This window comes from Oxyura jamaicensis, chromosome 3 (assembly GCF_011077185.1).
Source record: "Oxyura jamaicensis isolate SHBP4307 breed ruddy duck chromosome 3, BPBGC_Ojam_1.0, whole genome shotgun sequence".
NCBI classification, from domain to species: domain Eukaryota; kingdom Metazoa; phylum Chordata; class Aves; order Anseriformes; family Anatidae; genus Oxyura; species Oxyura jamaicensis.
In genome coordinates this window covers 116,276,373-116,292,829 of record NC_048895.1, presented here as the reverse complement: position 1 = coordinate 116,292,829, position 16,457 = coordinate 116,276,373, and the positions used below count along the sequence as shown (strand labels likewise).

The window sequence follows — 16,457 nt, the reverse complement described above, 5'->3', positions numbered from 1 at the left end:
CATCAGCATCAAGGCACAAAAAGAGTCTGCTTAGAGACCTTAAAACTACAATATTTCACTCAGTCTGGGAGTTGAGCGCATTACAACCTGGTGAAAATAAAATAGTACTGCCCCAAATTCCTCATTATTTTGTGTATCTGCTCAGAAAGTGGATGAAGTGTCAGAAAGAAGGGGTGAGGACAGACAGAGCTCTGGGCAAGAAGAAAAATAGGATCTTAGACCCGAAGGCTGGACGTTAGTGCCTAGGGTCAGATACGGCGACGTTGATCAGATCAAGAGGAAATAATCGTGGTAGCTGCATTTCTGTTTAACTACCTGGCAAAGAGAGAGATGGAACACACGACAACAAATTGTAGATACCAGGAGCCAGAGAAAAGATTAAGTAAAGACAGGTCGGAGTTTTGATGTGGTTATGAAGATGAAAGATGATGATTTGCAGACCTGCCTGAACGCAGACGAGGGGTAAGAAACAGCAGCAGAGCAGGCGGCAGGCCCCCTGCCTCCATGGGTGCCCAGGAGCCCCTGGGTGGGTTTTGAACACATGGATCCCAAGGGAAGGAGACACACATAATGGGGTGTAAGTTCTCTGAACAATGGGGTCACCGGGATTTTGCATCTTCCACCCCAACCTTATAGGCCAGAGGCTGGCCTGGCGACAGCTTCTTGGTTAACAGAGAGAATTACCGAGCTCTCATTTCACACCAGTGCAATTTTGAGAATCTAAGTGGCAAAATCCTGTTTTCCTACCTCTATCGTGTCGTAAGGTAACATCTTTTAGAGTGCACTGCAGTGTCATCGCAGCCAAATCTAGTGACTGGCCAAGGGGAATCTGAGGAAGCTGCTGCTAAAAGTTTTATGTGGAGATCTTAATGCAATCCAGTGTATGTCGAGAGGGTCTGTGGGTGAAAACAGCCTGGCCTTGAATGCTGCAAAGTCTCCATGTCTTATGGAAAAGAGTTGTCTTGGTCAGGCAGCAAAGAGGCCCTGGGAAAAAAGCTGCACTCTTCCAGAAATAGAAGGTGTGAAGGCAGGGCGGTGGTAAGGCAACCAAGCTGACATACACCAAACTCCGATCACACTTCTGGTAAGAGGTTGGGCTACGGCCTGCACAATATCTGCCCTTGTCTTCATTGTAGCGTGTCTGTATCATGCTAGTTCTTTTAAAAGATGTAACAGAAACACTTTCAGAATGAGATGGCAAAGTGAACAAACTAAAAAGGAGGCAGTAGAGACCTGCTACATCCCAGACCACAAGTTTTACGTAGTTTTCTGGGGGAAGAGAAGGGAAATGCACCTTTCTGAGAAGCTTCACACCGTGGGATGCAAGGAAATAATCTGACCTTGAACAGAAAAATGACAGGCAGCGAGACTAATCTCAACTGTAACTTGAAGTCGTGAATGTTTCACAAATAATAAATAAGCCGGGATAGGAGGAATAGATTTCTCCAATGGGTTGAAGGTCACAGTGAGCAGCCCAGAGCAAAAATCGTTTCCATTCGGATCTATAAGTTAGTCCCACAGAAGCTGTCCTGCCTTGAATAGCAAGTAACGTGCGCTTCTGCAGAGTCTTCAGACCTTTAGCAACTACATTATTAGATGTAGAGACAACGGGCTCGGTTTTCTGTGAAGTAACATTTGGGATACCTAAAGAGTAGTGGGTGTCTGAGTTGACCGGAGGCAGCCATCCCAAATGTCAAAACTGATATAACCCAGGCTGGGAGTAGCAGTAACTCCAGGGGTTTGTTTAGTCTTGTGTTTTTGAGGACTTTGGAGTTTAAAGCCCTTCTTGAAAGCTTCCTGCCCTATCAGCATGGATGACAGAGCTATTCTACCTTTACCTTAAGCCTCGAACTTAAGTGTTATCTTTGACCTGCAACTCTCACGTCTTGCACGCATCAAAAAGTCCTGCCCGTGTCTGGAAAATTCCTTCCACGAAATGCTTCTGTGAAACAGGCTTTCCTATCCCACTCCACAGAAACTCTTACTCAGGTTTTGCTGTCTTGCATTTCAACTAGTGCTGATTTCTTTTAGCTGGCCTGACTGCCTGCGGTCGTGCCCAAATTGCATCCATTCAAAAGTCTCCTTTGACATTGTGACCAATTCACACTCCACAGTAGATTTTTAAAGCCGGCATGGCTTTAAAAATGGGAGCCAGTCAGGAGACTGAAGAAAAAATTCCACATCCAGCGACCTAATGCAACGCTCTTAGGGATGTGGAATTTTTTCTGAAGTCTCCTCTGGCTCCCATTGATTGATTAGTTTGCAAGAGGAAAGCCAAAATGGAAGAAGAGTTTGTATTATATCCAGATCAGAAGAACATCTCAGTGTAATTCAGTCTCCTTTGCATGCACCAGCTCAGCGGTGTTGAAGGAGTTTAAAGAAAGTAGAGGAATATTTGGTGGGATAGGATCACAAGACTCAAAGAATCTTGAAAATCTATAAACTATTTGGTTTTGTAACCTTTGGGTCTGGAACTGCCATCAGCCTGGTAAATTAACCTGGTGCTGACATTAGCCTGGCATCAGATTTAGAAAAAAACTATGCAAGTGTGGTAAACATCTGAAAGCTTCTTTTGGAGGACGTAAAGCTTAATTAGAGTTACCTTGGGATCTTACGATGATGATCAACTTACTAAAGACAAATGGACAAAGGTGGCAGGTCCTAATTATTTTCTACTCACAGGCCAAGCCTACAGGGCTCCTGGAGACCACAGAGACATAAGAAATAGACTACGCGGGGAAAGTTTTCTAACTTCCTACAACACTGACTCAATGCAGGTAAGGAGCAACTGAATCGTTTTCTGAATCACGATTTATTGAGTCAGAAGTGCCCTTCATTGACTGTTCCAACAAAAATCATTTCAGGCAAGCATGTTGGCTTTCTAGACCTGTTTGAAGAGTGATTCAAAAAAATCAGAGTAGATAAGAAACAGAGAAAACACTCCCAAGAAATTCATCCTGCACAGAAAGGACAGGATTTAGTGATTTTCTCTTTAGGAATAAAAACTTTTTTCTAAGTATCTTTAGCAAATTTAGTTTCAGCCTTGATATTATGGATGACTACATGTCCTACAAAATGTTAAGCATTTTTCCAGACTAAATAAAATACAGATCCTGAGAACAGGAACGTGCACTTGTGAATAGGATTTGTCTGGCCATATACTTAAAGCATGTGGGGTTTTCAAATAACAAATAATTAGTTTTGGAGGGGAAAGATCATCATTTTAGACTACAGCTCACACATGTTAGGGGTAAGGTGACCCTCAATTCTGAGATGACAGCAAACCATTAAAAAGTAGGTAAATTGGGGCAACACATGGAGAAACCTAACTGAAAAAAAAATGCTGGGGACAACTGAAAGGGTCAACTGTCGTGCTAAGAATCCGCAGAGGCAAAAGCCAGTTGATGAATGACTGCTTTTACTAAACTGGATGGAAAGATAACCCATCTCAATCTCTCAAAAGAAAAAAAAAAACGTAAGAATTATTAACTTTATTAACTTGATACAGTTCCCAAGTTTCATATATGCACGTTACGTAGCACTCTCAGATGATTGCTTTGTGCGTTCACTAACTTGAACACTTAGACCTGAAGTCTAAGCAATTGATATTATTTAAGTGCTGCGAATCTTTCCCCTATCAAGAAGGGTGGTCAGAAGAAGGAAGGAAGCTTGCAAATCATTTGCCCTGAGGAGCCATCATTTCATGAATATATTTGGTCTCTGCCAAGTGACCAAACAGAGGTCAAATGACTTAATTTAACAAATCAAAAATAGCCACCGGAAGAACACTTGTCATTTGATGCATTTTGATACGAAGTTGTTCAGAAAGTGTGTTATTTCTATAATACCTTCTCCTTCTTGTCCACTGCATCCCCTTTCACTCGTCCCCCATTAAAAACACCGGGGTTCAGGTCAGCACTGGCACCCATAAAATCTTTACAGCAAATACGGGTGATCATTACCCAAATCATCTATAGGCTTTACCTGACAATGATTTTCTTCTTGAAGTTGACAGACCATTAAAATTCTGCCGCTAGATAAGAGAAACGAACAGTTCTTGTGTTTTATTATTTTAGCAGTTCAGAAAAGACTTACGGAAGAAGTGACAAGGTAGCACATATTTAAGCATACAGCTTGGCTGAAAGGCACTTGTTCTCATGAACCACAAAACTAGAGTATTCAAATTTATTTACATCGTACCAATTTGATGAAAAAAATCTCTGATTCCCTGTGAAACCTGAAGGTTAAATGGCACAACCTTATTCGGCTTTTTGGATACAAGGCTTTTGAGCTACAAACTACTGGGCCTTTTAGAAAGGAGAGACAGCTGTCAGAGACAGAATGGTTATTGTGCAAAGGTATTTTAAGAACAGCTCGTGAAATTTTTCATCAGCATATGATTATAGCCTTAACAACTGCTGTAAAACAGGTCAAAGGTGTCTTCCATTCTTTGTGCAACTGATTCATCAGTTTAAGTCAACGGAATCTATAAGTCAACAGAATTTTAAAGCTTCCACTGCAAGGATTTCGGAATGTAAAAATCCAGCTCTGTACCTTTGATCAGCACTAAGGGACTCTATACTTCTACCTAACACTCGTGTTGATGTGTAAAATGAAACAAAATTAATCTCACTCTCCCATAACCATACCTGTAGTGATAATTGGAGAAAAAAATGGCTTTTGCTCATTTGAGCAAGAAGCTATAACTTAGAGGTGAAATGCTATCCTGTTAACCTAACTTCTGTAAGACTGTCTTCTGAAGTTAATTTAGAAGGCATCCCTCTGTCTTCTCATCAAATTAGGTAAGCTCACAAGTTATGATTTTAATCACCATTGGGATTTTGTATTTCATACAAACATGTATCTCATTGTCAGGTTTGGGCCTGCTCTTTGGAAGTTCTCTGTGGTATCAATACACCAAGATATTCTTTAAAGTTTTTTTCAAAATACACCAAACTCACATGTCTCCTGCAGTCCTGGAGACGGGCTTTTCTAGCTCTTCGTGAGAACGTGACCACCCATCTATGTGTAGGAACAAAAATTCAGCTACAGCTGCAAGATGAGTCCAGGCCCTAATTCTGGAAAGTTTTGGCCTGCTTGTTTTAGTTGCACCTATACCACGGTTATTTCTTTTTCTAACTTTTTAGAGAAGAGTGAGTTCTGTCTATTCATCATGCTGAAAACTGAAGTAGAATCCACATTCAGAACTTTACCAGGACGAATGGTGCTTTACATACAGGAATGAGGCTCGGGAGCCTTCCTACAGAGCTTGAGATTCATGATGAAGGCAGCAGCAATGCCAGGAATAACAACATTAAAATTAGAGAGGAAAATGAAGTAATGGAATAAAAGCTAAGGAGAGGAAGATTCTGATATAAGTAAAGGCTTCCACTAATATTAACGTACACAGGCTTGGCAGATAAGTCCTGCACCCAATTCAGGATGCAATTACTATATTGTGACTGACATTTCTTATGATACAATACACCGCTTGTTTGAAATTAGCTTATTATAGTCACTTGAAAACAAAAACAAATTCCCAGAAGAATAATGATTCATCACTGCTGGAGAAGACTTCTTTTTCCACTTGAATTGCTCTCCAAGTGACAAAGGACATCTAACTTAGCTAAAAATCAGCATATGAAACCGTCCGTGGATCTTTTATGCTAAAATACATAGGGATGCTGTTACCAGTGTGCTTTGTGTGCACTACAGGAACATTTAAGAATTTGATTAACGTTTCATTGTGATTACAGAAGCTTCCATTCATCTCCCTACAGAAACTGAACCAGAAGCCTCTAAGAAATCTCTAAGAAGGGGAGAAATCTCTAAGAGGGGAGTTCGTAATCCCCCAATAAGCCACTGTTACTGTCCTGAGCAACAAGCAAGTTTAAAGTAAGCATGCTACAAGCAAGGAGGTAAGCTACACAGCCTCAGCCCCAAGTCACAGTGCTATAACACATTTGTCAGTGGCTACACCAAAGGAGGCAGAGCTGCAGAAACCCATGCAAACCACTACCAATGAACTCGGTTAACCAAAGCTTGGTACGACAAAGGGGGGCACACAGTCATTCCTCTGAGAGTGTTAACATGATAACAAGGATAAACGTGGTTTTCCATTGGCCCAGTGTTAATTTAAATTCACTCTTTGAAAGGAATCAAGAGTTGTTACCACTGAACTACCCGAAGGCAGAAAGCCGGAGAAAGATTTGAAAGAAATTCCCAACGTTTATCTCATTTCCAGGCTGCACATGGTTGGCACACATTTGTTTGCTTTTATGTCTGTTTTATTTTTATTTTTTTAAGCAAAAAGGGGGTCATTTCTGAAATAACTTCACCCTGGCCAAACAACTCGGAAAAATGCCATCTTAACAGCTATGGCTTTGTAGCAAACTGTAAGATGCCCCCAAGAAGGAGAATCTTCTCTCCTTTGTACCAATTTCACACTGTGTTAATGACAGGCTTTTCAATGGAAAAAACTCATTTGCTGCCTACTATGCAAATGAGACACCAACAGCAGCATCTTCAAAGCAGGAAGGAAAAGCGTTTAAGTGAGCAAAATAAACTTTATAGTGAGATAAAATTATTATCCCACTCATTAGGTGGACCTAATGCATTACCTCTGCTGGGACCTTTGGACTCTGAAACATGCATTGAGGGAAACCATTGAGGGGAGGGGAAGAGAAAAACAAAAATCATTAAGGACTCGGGACTTTTTCACTTTAAAAACCTACAATATTGACACATTCCACAGTTCTCTCCAAGCAGAAGTTGCTGTAAGCACTTTATCACCTGCACATATTTTAGCATTCTGTACATGGATCAGATGTAGCAGATTTAGCAACCAATGCTAGAGCACTACATCAAAATTCTATTATTCCGTGCAACTGCATTATGCATTAAAATGCCTTGTCACCACTAGATGCTCCCTTTTAAAATGACTACATGCTCACTGGGCAGAATATCTATCAGGAGAAGACCCTTTAGTTTATCTAGGCTTTGGAAAATAAGCTTAAATTTAATCTTTCATTTCTTAAAGAACTGCTTTTGATCTATGCTGTTATTTTTAAGGAGTGTAATGGACTGAATTATCAAATCACCCACTGCAAGCTTACAACTGCTCGTTTCCCTCTGAAGGGCAGAGGCTCACGGCATATTATTCTATCTTAAGGGTGGACCTGAACTTACTTGTGAACCCAAATTTGTCCCTTACCCAGAAGGTTTGCCCAGGTAGAAGGTTTGCCCTGGGTTTTCTACCCAGGTAGAAGCTTTGGAAGCACTTTGAAACTTAACAATGAGAAAACTTCCCCTGAAAAATGCACCCCCATGTGATGGATGGCTACATTTACTCTGGTCTGCTGGACACAGGTCTGCCATAATACATGCCACAGCCACTAACAGTAGTGATATGTGACTGATGAAGGCCTGGGAGCCTTCCCAGGGACGTCCAGCGATGCACAAACAAGTCTAGTATGGCCAATGAACATTCCCAAGAATACAAGAAGCACGTGGGTGTGCCTCATTTTTAAGGATATTTCCCAGCTATGCCCCTGTAACTGGTATAAAGCAGTCATGGTAGCAATCTTTCTTCTATAGAAGATTTCCCAGGAGAGTTTCAGACACTTACCCGGTTACTGCTCAGGTTATAAGGAGGAGCTAGATCTTGGCGGCTTCCAGAAAGCTGAAATGGTCAAGGTAGGCAGAATTATTTCTTAACAAAAACTTGAAAACTGATAAATATGTGCCTTGACAGAAATAAGGAAGGGTGAAAGGAAACCATCTTGCAGTTAAAGAAGAACTAAAAGCCAAGAGATGAAAGGTGAAACCCCTATTAGTGACCTAAAAGGGGGAAAAATTTAACTTTTCACTACTAGTTCTACCAAAGCATTTCATGAAAATCATTGGAAAGCAGAAGTGTCTTTTCTTTCTTATTCACTAATCAAGAAAAAGATAATATATAAGATAATAAAACAATGCTGTTACAAAATTAAAATCAGCAAATACTTGTAGCTGGCTTTCAAATCTTCTAAAGAGAAAAAAAAATCTCCGAGATGATGGCTAGGTGAAAAGCCTTCAGTGCTCTGCAGTTCTTTTTACATCGCTTTTTCAGATGATCTGGATTTACGTGGGTACTCCAAAGCATGCTAATCTGTACGATGAAAGTATGAATATATGCAGATTTTGTCTCTACTTAGCGATTTACGCAAATAGCACAGATGAACAGAAGGGTCAAACAAAAGAAAATTTGCTGCTATGCTCGATGACTCCGGCATTATAGGGATCTGTAATTGAAAGATGCACTTGCTGCCCTCAATACACTGCAGATGTCGGTGTGGAATACTCACCCGATTCACATTGGGAGAGCTCAGGCTCCTCCGGTAGAGTTTTCCTTTTCCCATTAGCTGCTCTTTTACAGCAACTTCCTGCCAACCATACAGAAGCAAAGAACAGAAAATACTGTGCATGTTTTGCAAGAATCCGAGCTCCAATCATCCCATCTTTGTCTACACAAGAAAAATGTTTCTAAACAGCCTTATTGCACAGGCTCCCATCTGGGAAGCGTACCGTAATCTAAAAATTGTACATCACATAGCCAGAAGTGCACGAGTGGAGAAACATTAACATCCAGTATTTTGCTGATTGACACACGTAGGATCTTAGAGCTTGTACTGAATCTAGGACGATGACTTACAGATGTGAAGATGGACTCCTTTTCCTAGCTGAGCTCCTATTTTAATCCTTTAAACTAATTATATATGACACGGAACTTGCTTTCAATACTTCTGAGCACACTGCACTTTCAACATTAATTTATAGTGGGCAGGCACATACTCTGGCTTGCTTTGCATAACTTTCTTTTGCACCTGCATAATTTATAACCAGAAGAACAATTTTCAATAAATGTTTTTCTCTCTTATGGTTTTCTTGGTAAACAGATCAAGCTGGAGTGCGTAAGATTAACCCAATCAATGTTTTAGTTATCAACAGAACAGGCTGGGTTACTTCGAGGCTGAACACAAGCAAAATGACAAGAACTCTGCTAGCAACTCCAGAAACCTGCATTAAAGCCTAAGCTTCAGAAAGCAAAAGCTAACACCACCCATAACTGCTCTTTCTGAAACATAATTAGCAACGCATGATCTCAAACTAAGGATCCCATAAGAGACAGTGCATTTAATATAAAGCTTCCAGCCCAATCCATCCATTTTGCAGGTAGAGTGAGAACATCTCTGCAAAGTGAGCTGCATTTACTTCTTTGGCCTTTTGCCACAGGCACACTTTGCAAAGCTGAGGTATGCACTGAGGTGGTGGTCTTGGTTTGCCAGCCTTATGAAACACTTATGAACACATTTGCATTGCCATACAGTGCTTTGAGTGCTAGAGTCATAACAGACCTGGCGCAGACGATCCAAGGTGAGAATGTTCTCTACAGACAGCACACTCCGCAAGTATTTCTCAATATAGGCTTCAGAGTCAGCTGAGGCTGCATCTTCAACGTTTGCTGCCATTCTGGCTAGTGCTTCCCGCTCTTCGGCTCCTTGAGCATCCTGGGAAGAAGAAAAGACAACCTTTTAAAATAAAAACACGAACAAAGAAAACAAGAAATTGCATTTTTAAAACATGCAGGACTGATTCAGCGTTGTTTTCCCTTAAACTCAGGGGTAGGTTCAAATGTCTTGTTAAATATGATAAGGCATATTTAGAAATCATCAGCACCATCTCATACGTGTGTTTTTTCATTTCTTATTTTTTTCTTGAGAGAGAGAGTCTCACAGTAAGACACTGCCATTGATTAGCTAAAGGGTTGCATTCAGATATCTTGTAATTAAAAAGCACTCAAACACATTTGGGGTATTATCTACCCTGGGAGGAAAACAAAATTTCAAGTGACTTGCAAAAAAAAAAAAGCCCACAAAACAAAACAAACAAAAAAACCCCAACACATCACTTGAGAAACATTTCAACACAGAGCGTTAAACACAGCAGAACATAAAAGAGGCAGGCAGCAATCAGCCTTTTGGCTCTTCACGTGTTAATGTTTTTTTTACAAGTGATCTTATAAAGCATCTGCTTGGAAGGAAGGGATTAGCATCCAACTATGAACATCCTCAGGAATCAAGGGTTGCATTAAGACATTACTTACAAGAAGCCAAGTGGCTGTGTGCACTTTGTTTTTGTTTTTCTACAACATATTTGCATGTCCCTTACATCGGGCATTTCACCTAGCCATCTTTATTCCCCTTTTTCTCTTTCTTTAAAACATTTCTTCAAGGACTTAAGCAAATGGGTGCTCGCTCAACAAAACAGGTAGTGACACCGATAAGACACACGCTGTTGCTAAGTCAAAACATGTAAAGAAATTTGCTTAATCTTTTATAAGAACGATAGTTTATGCTTTCAGCAGCAAGAACGAGCATGCTCAACCGTAAGAAAAAAATCAGGAAGTTAGAGACTCTCAGCCAATTTCAGATGGTTTGAATTCTTATTCACCTCTGGAATATTTGAGACTATCTCAAAAGTGACACCACAGCCAGGAATGGAGCTTCGGTGAGACATTCTTCGGAGGAAACTCTGTGCAAAACCCTGTGGGGAGGGAAAAGAAAATATTTCTTGCTTTAAGGAAAAAATGTTTTAACGTATTCGACTGAACTAAATATAGTTTACAAAGAAAGAAGCCCAAACCCAAGAGGCTAGCCAACAAATACTTAAGATTTAAAGATTTTATCTTGGAGACAAATCGTTTGCTTGTCTGTATTTTGAATACAGAAAAAGAATTTACTTCCTTTATTGCAAGGTGACTGCTCAACCAGCACACAATACTTCTGCTAGTTCTAGATTTTTTTTTTTTCTTTGCAGGGCCGTAGGTGACTTGTCTTGAATATTGACAAGTGCAGGCATTAAATTCTTGACCAAAGAGATCGTTATGAAGAATGATTTAAGGGGGCATGGTCATTGTTTATGCTGACTTGGCGCCTTGCAGGGTTAAGAACTGGACTGTTGAATTAATGCAGAGATGAGTCATTCCAAGATGCTGCTGAGACAAACACCCGGAAAAGGTTATCGACGAGGATTTTTAGAAACCTAGCAAGAAAGCTAGCCAGAAAGCTAGCAAGAAAGATTCTGTGGTGGATACCAGTAAAAAAAAATCATTGACTAAGCCTGTAGAAAACAGACTTAATGAAGACTTAACACAATTATAATTACTGGCAGGCTCCATCTATTGAATAAACTCCTCCCATTGTGTATTACTAAAAAAAAAATCACTGTTCCCTTTCTGAGAAATAGCTGTTACCTAACCGAAGCATCGAGAGCTGCAGTTCTATTTCTAACCTAAAAGCAGGTTAGAGTTGCCTACACGGTTTCTGGGTGTGACCACACCTCTTCTGCTCTTGCTTTTAACTTGATTGTAACTACAGATGTGTAAATAGAATTCTGCTCTTGCTTTTAACTACAGATGTGCAAACAGAATAACAATTCAGGCTTCCTGCTTTGTCATCATCCCTGCTAAGGGAAGCTGGATTCTGAGACAATGCTGAATAAACTCTCTTCTTCCTCACCATCCTTGTAAAAATAAAATATATTTCAGGACATGTTGCCATAAATGGAAAACATCTTCCATTTTCCATATATCAAGCACCCTGCTCTCACCTACACAGTATCGAGAGCATAAAGCAACTGGAAAATGTAGAAGATCAAGAGTGATTAACTTCGAAAAATTACACAAAGGGAGCTCTGCTCTGCTCCAGCTGTTGCTTGCTTAACTCTAAATATCTGGATGTACAAATAGCAATAGCAGTAACGTGTGAAGGTACTACAGGAGCAAGGAAACATGTTTATTCTGATGCACAGTTTATGCAAAACATTAACCACAAGTTCATAACAAGTTAACTCTTTCTCCTTTTTTCGGTTATTGGGGATAAAGCAATTAGTCAATAGTTGATAAAAATAATACCGAATGTTATACTAAATTGCCATGGAACCTTTTAAATAAGCTGTATTATCAGTCACAATAAAAAAGCCACTATGAAATTTACTTGGCAGCTTAAAGCCTCTTTGCAAACCATTTATATGTTGCTTCCATTCAGGTAGAAAGGAAGGCAGCTAAAAAAAACACAGCAGCAGCATTTTGCACAAACCACAGCCTTCCCCTCTTGGAGCAACGATAAACACCGGGTGGAGTGAAAGTGGGAAGGACTGCAGAAGCTGTACCTGTCTGCCATAAACACTGACACAGATGCGTTTGCGTAACACCAACTGCATCTCTGCAGGATGGCTGAGCTGGACGGTGGCTCTCACAATAAGGTAAACTCTTTCATCTGCCGCTGTTCCTTTGCTGAGCTGGATGCAGTCGTGGACTGTGGAATCCCACGAGGCTTCTACTTTCACCTGCGAAGGAAAAAAAAATGTATCCTCTAATAAGCATAATTAGGAGTATAATTAACTGTAATTAATTAAGCATAATTAACAAAAATACATAATACATAAATTTTGAGAGTCAGCTTCTCCATTTCACTCCCTATGAAGAAAAATCCATGCACTTTAGAAGAGGCCATTTAAAAATCAAGATTAGTTTGCCAAATGAAGACGTTGGGATTTAAAAATGCCAACTTGCTCAAACTCTGGAACATTTCCTCTTGAAACAAAATATGTTTGAATACCCAAGATCATTGCAAATAAATTTTAAAATATGCAGAACTACAGGACCATTTGGCCTTTAGCGAGATAAACCAGAGAGCAACTGAGACTGCAGTGAAAATCTTCCATCACACTACACAACGCACAGGTAAATATGTTAACCGTAACCATAGTTAAGATTGCTTGTTTTTTCAGCTGAAGGCTGAATATTCTCTAATTTGCTGGGGTGTTTTAGTTTTTGTTTGTTTGTTTTTGCTTTGTTTTTTTTTTTTCTTTCCCAAACACACATCCGGAATTTCAACCTTCTGTAACGCTTGGGTTTAGACGAAGGAAGGCTCAGTTGAATTATGGCTCAACTCCAAGCAAATATACCTTAGAAAAAAAAGTCAATTTTATAAGAAACAAACATTGTATACTTTGTATGTTATCTTTGACACGTTATCTTCATGGCTTAATATACACAGAGAACAATTAAAAGACTCCTGAGCTAAAATATACTGGTCTATATCTCTGCTTACCTCACTATCATGATGCTTTACAATCTGCAGTTCAAAAAATTCCTCCTCTTCTTCTGCGACAAGGGTAGCATCCCAGCCACCTGCTTCTGGGTCATCAAGGTTATCTTGCGAGCTGAAGTCATCAGCTGGAAACAAAGGGGAATGCAGAAGGTGAGGAGAGACAACCCAATTATTCTATTTTAAAAACATCCATCCAACAATTCATGTGTTCACATTTCCAGCTCTGCAGCTCTGCATGAGACAAGCTCACCCCGTTTCAAACAGAGATCTATTTCTATACAGAACCATGCACAAAAAGTTGGGAGTGCAGACTCAAGCGTGCCTCATGAAGTTCTCTGCTGGACAGGAAAATCCCCCAGCTGTAAATATCCCTTCCTTGCCCACAGGTATATTTTGAGCACTGCTGCTCAATTAAACCAAGTACATTGCTTGGTATAATTACTTGGGTGGTTTTTTTTTTTTCTTTTTTTTGAAATAAAGGAAAGCTGCTGGTTGAACAAGTGAAAATATGGTACATTTAGATCACGATTAAATCTTTACCATCGTTTTCGAGAACAAGCTCAACCTGCTCTGGCTCGAGTCCCTCACCGTCAATGAATTATTAACTAGCTCCTCTCTGAAGCCCTTTGATATATCAGTACACTTTTTGAGGTAAATAAGCCATAAATGTAAAGAGCATTGCAGCAAAAACCTCATCACCACAGGCAGAATGCCACCTCTCCTCTCTCACCTGATGCTTCTAATCCAAGCGTTAACCCTCTTCTAAATATCATAGCAAGGATTTGTTCAACCAATTAAGCACTGATGTCTCCCTGGGTTGCTGATTTACCCAAGATGGGGAAATTATAGCCAAGATAAGTATCTACCAAGTACACTGTTCAAACTGGAGCTTGTATTTGGATGCATTAGAATATGTATACATTAAGGAAACACAGAAGACCTCACTGAGTAAGATAAACTTGAGTTTATCGTGGCATTTATTTTTGATATGCAGACATTACTACCAGTGACTTCACGTTTTCTGCTAATGGACTGAGAAAGACATTACATAGGACTGGTGTAATATCCTTGCAAGACCTCGGAAGGAGAATTCCCAATGATTACGTTTTCGTTGCACCATCTACTGATGTTCTTCTCAGGTAGACTCATTTTACTATTTCTCTTTTACATATTCAGTATCTGCAAAATAGTAGGATTACCAAAATGCCTGGTTCCTTCCAGAAATAATGCTGTATGTTTTGAAACATTAAGTGATATGGTTCAGTGAAAAATGTGCTGTTTCAAATTAATCTACCTGCCGTTCCAGGCATTTCTTCACTTTATTAGCTTGCTTAAAATCTATAACATCGTGGGTTGTACAAAGTTTGATTCAAAGCACTCTGTCCTTTTAAGAACCACTTACCATTCAAGTCGAGGAAAATAACAGGAATGTGAGTTTCCATACCAGGCACAGGAGTCCTAAAATGCAAGACAGTGACAGTGGCGGCATTTAAATTAAAGCTGATTTACCCAGCACACGTACTTTATGATACAAGCTCACAGTATATTACATTCAGTACAACTACAATTCCAAGTCAGACCAATGATAACCTTGGCAAACAGCTTTATTTTAATTTACTCTTGCAGATTCAGAGAGACTCAACTAAATTGGTACTTCTTTTATACCAGCTCTCTTACAATTATTATATTCTTTGACCTCTGCTTTCAGAAATGTTTTCTCCCTCTAAAACACTAATAGCAAAATTAAGTTTATTTACTCTGACATACACGTTTATTAAATGCAACCCCCTCTGCATTATTGATATCAGTGAAGACAGCAGAGTTGGTCAGAATATCCAGCAGCAAAGCAGCAAAGATTTTAAGCTACTGTCGATGCTGCCCGATTGTTACTCTGTCTTGCTAAACATATCTGAGAGTCCGAGAGGATGCATAAGCCATGACTTTCACAGGGTGGATGAAGAGATAACATAGGCGGTGTTTAGATTGTTTATAAGATTAAATATTCTGTAGCCTTGCACTTTAAAGCTACAACATTAATGATGCACTAAGATGTCACACAAAGCATTTAAGACATTTTCAAAGACGCCTTGTTGCAATCTTAGCTGTAGAAAGGCCGTAGCCATCTCATGACAAACCTGGACTTAATGAATTTTATAGTGAACAAGAGCAGGCTGGAATCTTATTTAATGTGTACTTCGGTGCTGGAGTCACACCAAACACTTCCTTTGGTGCAAATGCATTCATAATAGATTCTTCAATTACGTTTCCTGCAGCTCTACTGTTTTCAAACCTAGTCAAATACTTTAATGTGAACGTCTCCAATAAAGCTTCTGCCATTTTTATGTTTCAGAAGTACTAATTTTAACAAGCCTCAACTTAAAACGCCACGACACTCAGTTCCATCTATAAATACCGTTAGAGTTTTGCTCAGAAAAACATTGCTGAAAGTTGAAAGCAACTGAAAACGAGGTTTGAAACTAAACAGCCTTACTGCCTTATCTGCAGTTGTTACTCACAGCTGCTACAGTATGGCAAGCTCAGTCTAGCGTAATTTACTATTTTTAATGTTTAGAAAATTACATGGAACACTTGCTGACTAAACAGACTTTGCGCTTAAACCAGGAATGCAACAAAATGCTCCTGTAGATGCATTTTTATTACGACAGAGCAGCCTTTTAAGTGAATGAACTAGGTAATTAACATATTAGCTAATTTTTTTAAATGGTAAGTGCAGTGGTAATAAATATTGATTTCGTTTCCTCAGAAGGTCATAATTACACTCTGATCAATAATACTATCGTTTAGTAAATAGCATTTCTGGATTTCAGATACACAGCCTAATAAAATAATTTAAGCAATCGCCCTAATTTTAACAACTTTGCTCATGCAGTGTACAGAATCCAGATTAAGGAAAGCAAAAAAGGGCAACAGTCCAAGCCAGGAATGAGCCGTGCATCATTTTTATATTCATTCTTGCATATGGCAATGCATGTTCATACCACTCTGCTGGAGCTCCAGGGATCCCACTGCCTGCAGAAGGCACCATCACCGCGTTCCTTTCTTCGGTGAGTGTTAGCCTCATCTCTAAAAGCTGTGCCTCCCGATCCGCATCGTCCTCTGTTTTATCTGGAGGAGCAGGATGTCAGTAAGGACAATAGGGAGCATTTCTTACACGCTGTCTTTACCATGTGTCGATGATCTTACACCATCGTAATAGAATAAAACCCACTCTGTTCCGAAATGTGGCACACAAAGAAGCACACAGCGTAAATAAAACAATAACATCTTACATAGGCTTCTCTA

General features: G+C 39.7%; 1 protein-coding gene across 4 annotated transcripts in view; it reads right to left on the bottom strand.

Moving 5' to 3' along the window:
• Positions 1–16,457, bottom strand: part of KIF13B (kinesin family member 13B) — a 124,781-nt gene that overhangs the window by 20,036 nt on the left and 88,288 nt on the right. For 2 of the 4 annotated variants that reach the window (XM_035322846.1, XM_035322845.1), the window contains exons 28-36: positions 16,154–16,280; positions 14,557–14,612; positions 13,155–13,279; positions 12,211–12,387; positions 10,492–10,584; positions 9,396–9,548; positions 8,346–8,423; positions 7,628–7,681; positions 6,621–6,641 (exon numbers count right to left, since the gene is read on the bottom strand). In XM_035322846.1, the coding sequence (XP_035178737.1) occupies positions 6,621–6,641; positions 7,628–7,681; positions 8,346–8,423; positions 9,396–9,548; positions 10,492–10,584; positions 12,211–12,387; positions 13,155–13,279; positions 14,557–14,612; positions 16,154–16,280 (884 nt within the window). The remainder of the gene's footprint in view (positions 1–6,620; positions 6,642–7,627; positions 7,682–8,345; positions 8,424–9,395; positions 9,549–10,491; positions 10,585–12,210; positions 12,388–13,154; positions 13,280–14,556; positions 14,613–16,153; positions 16,281–16,457) is intronic. The other 2 variants (XM_035322847.1, XM_035322848.1) reach the window with 1 other exon arrangement.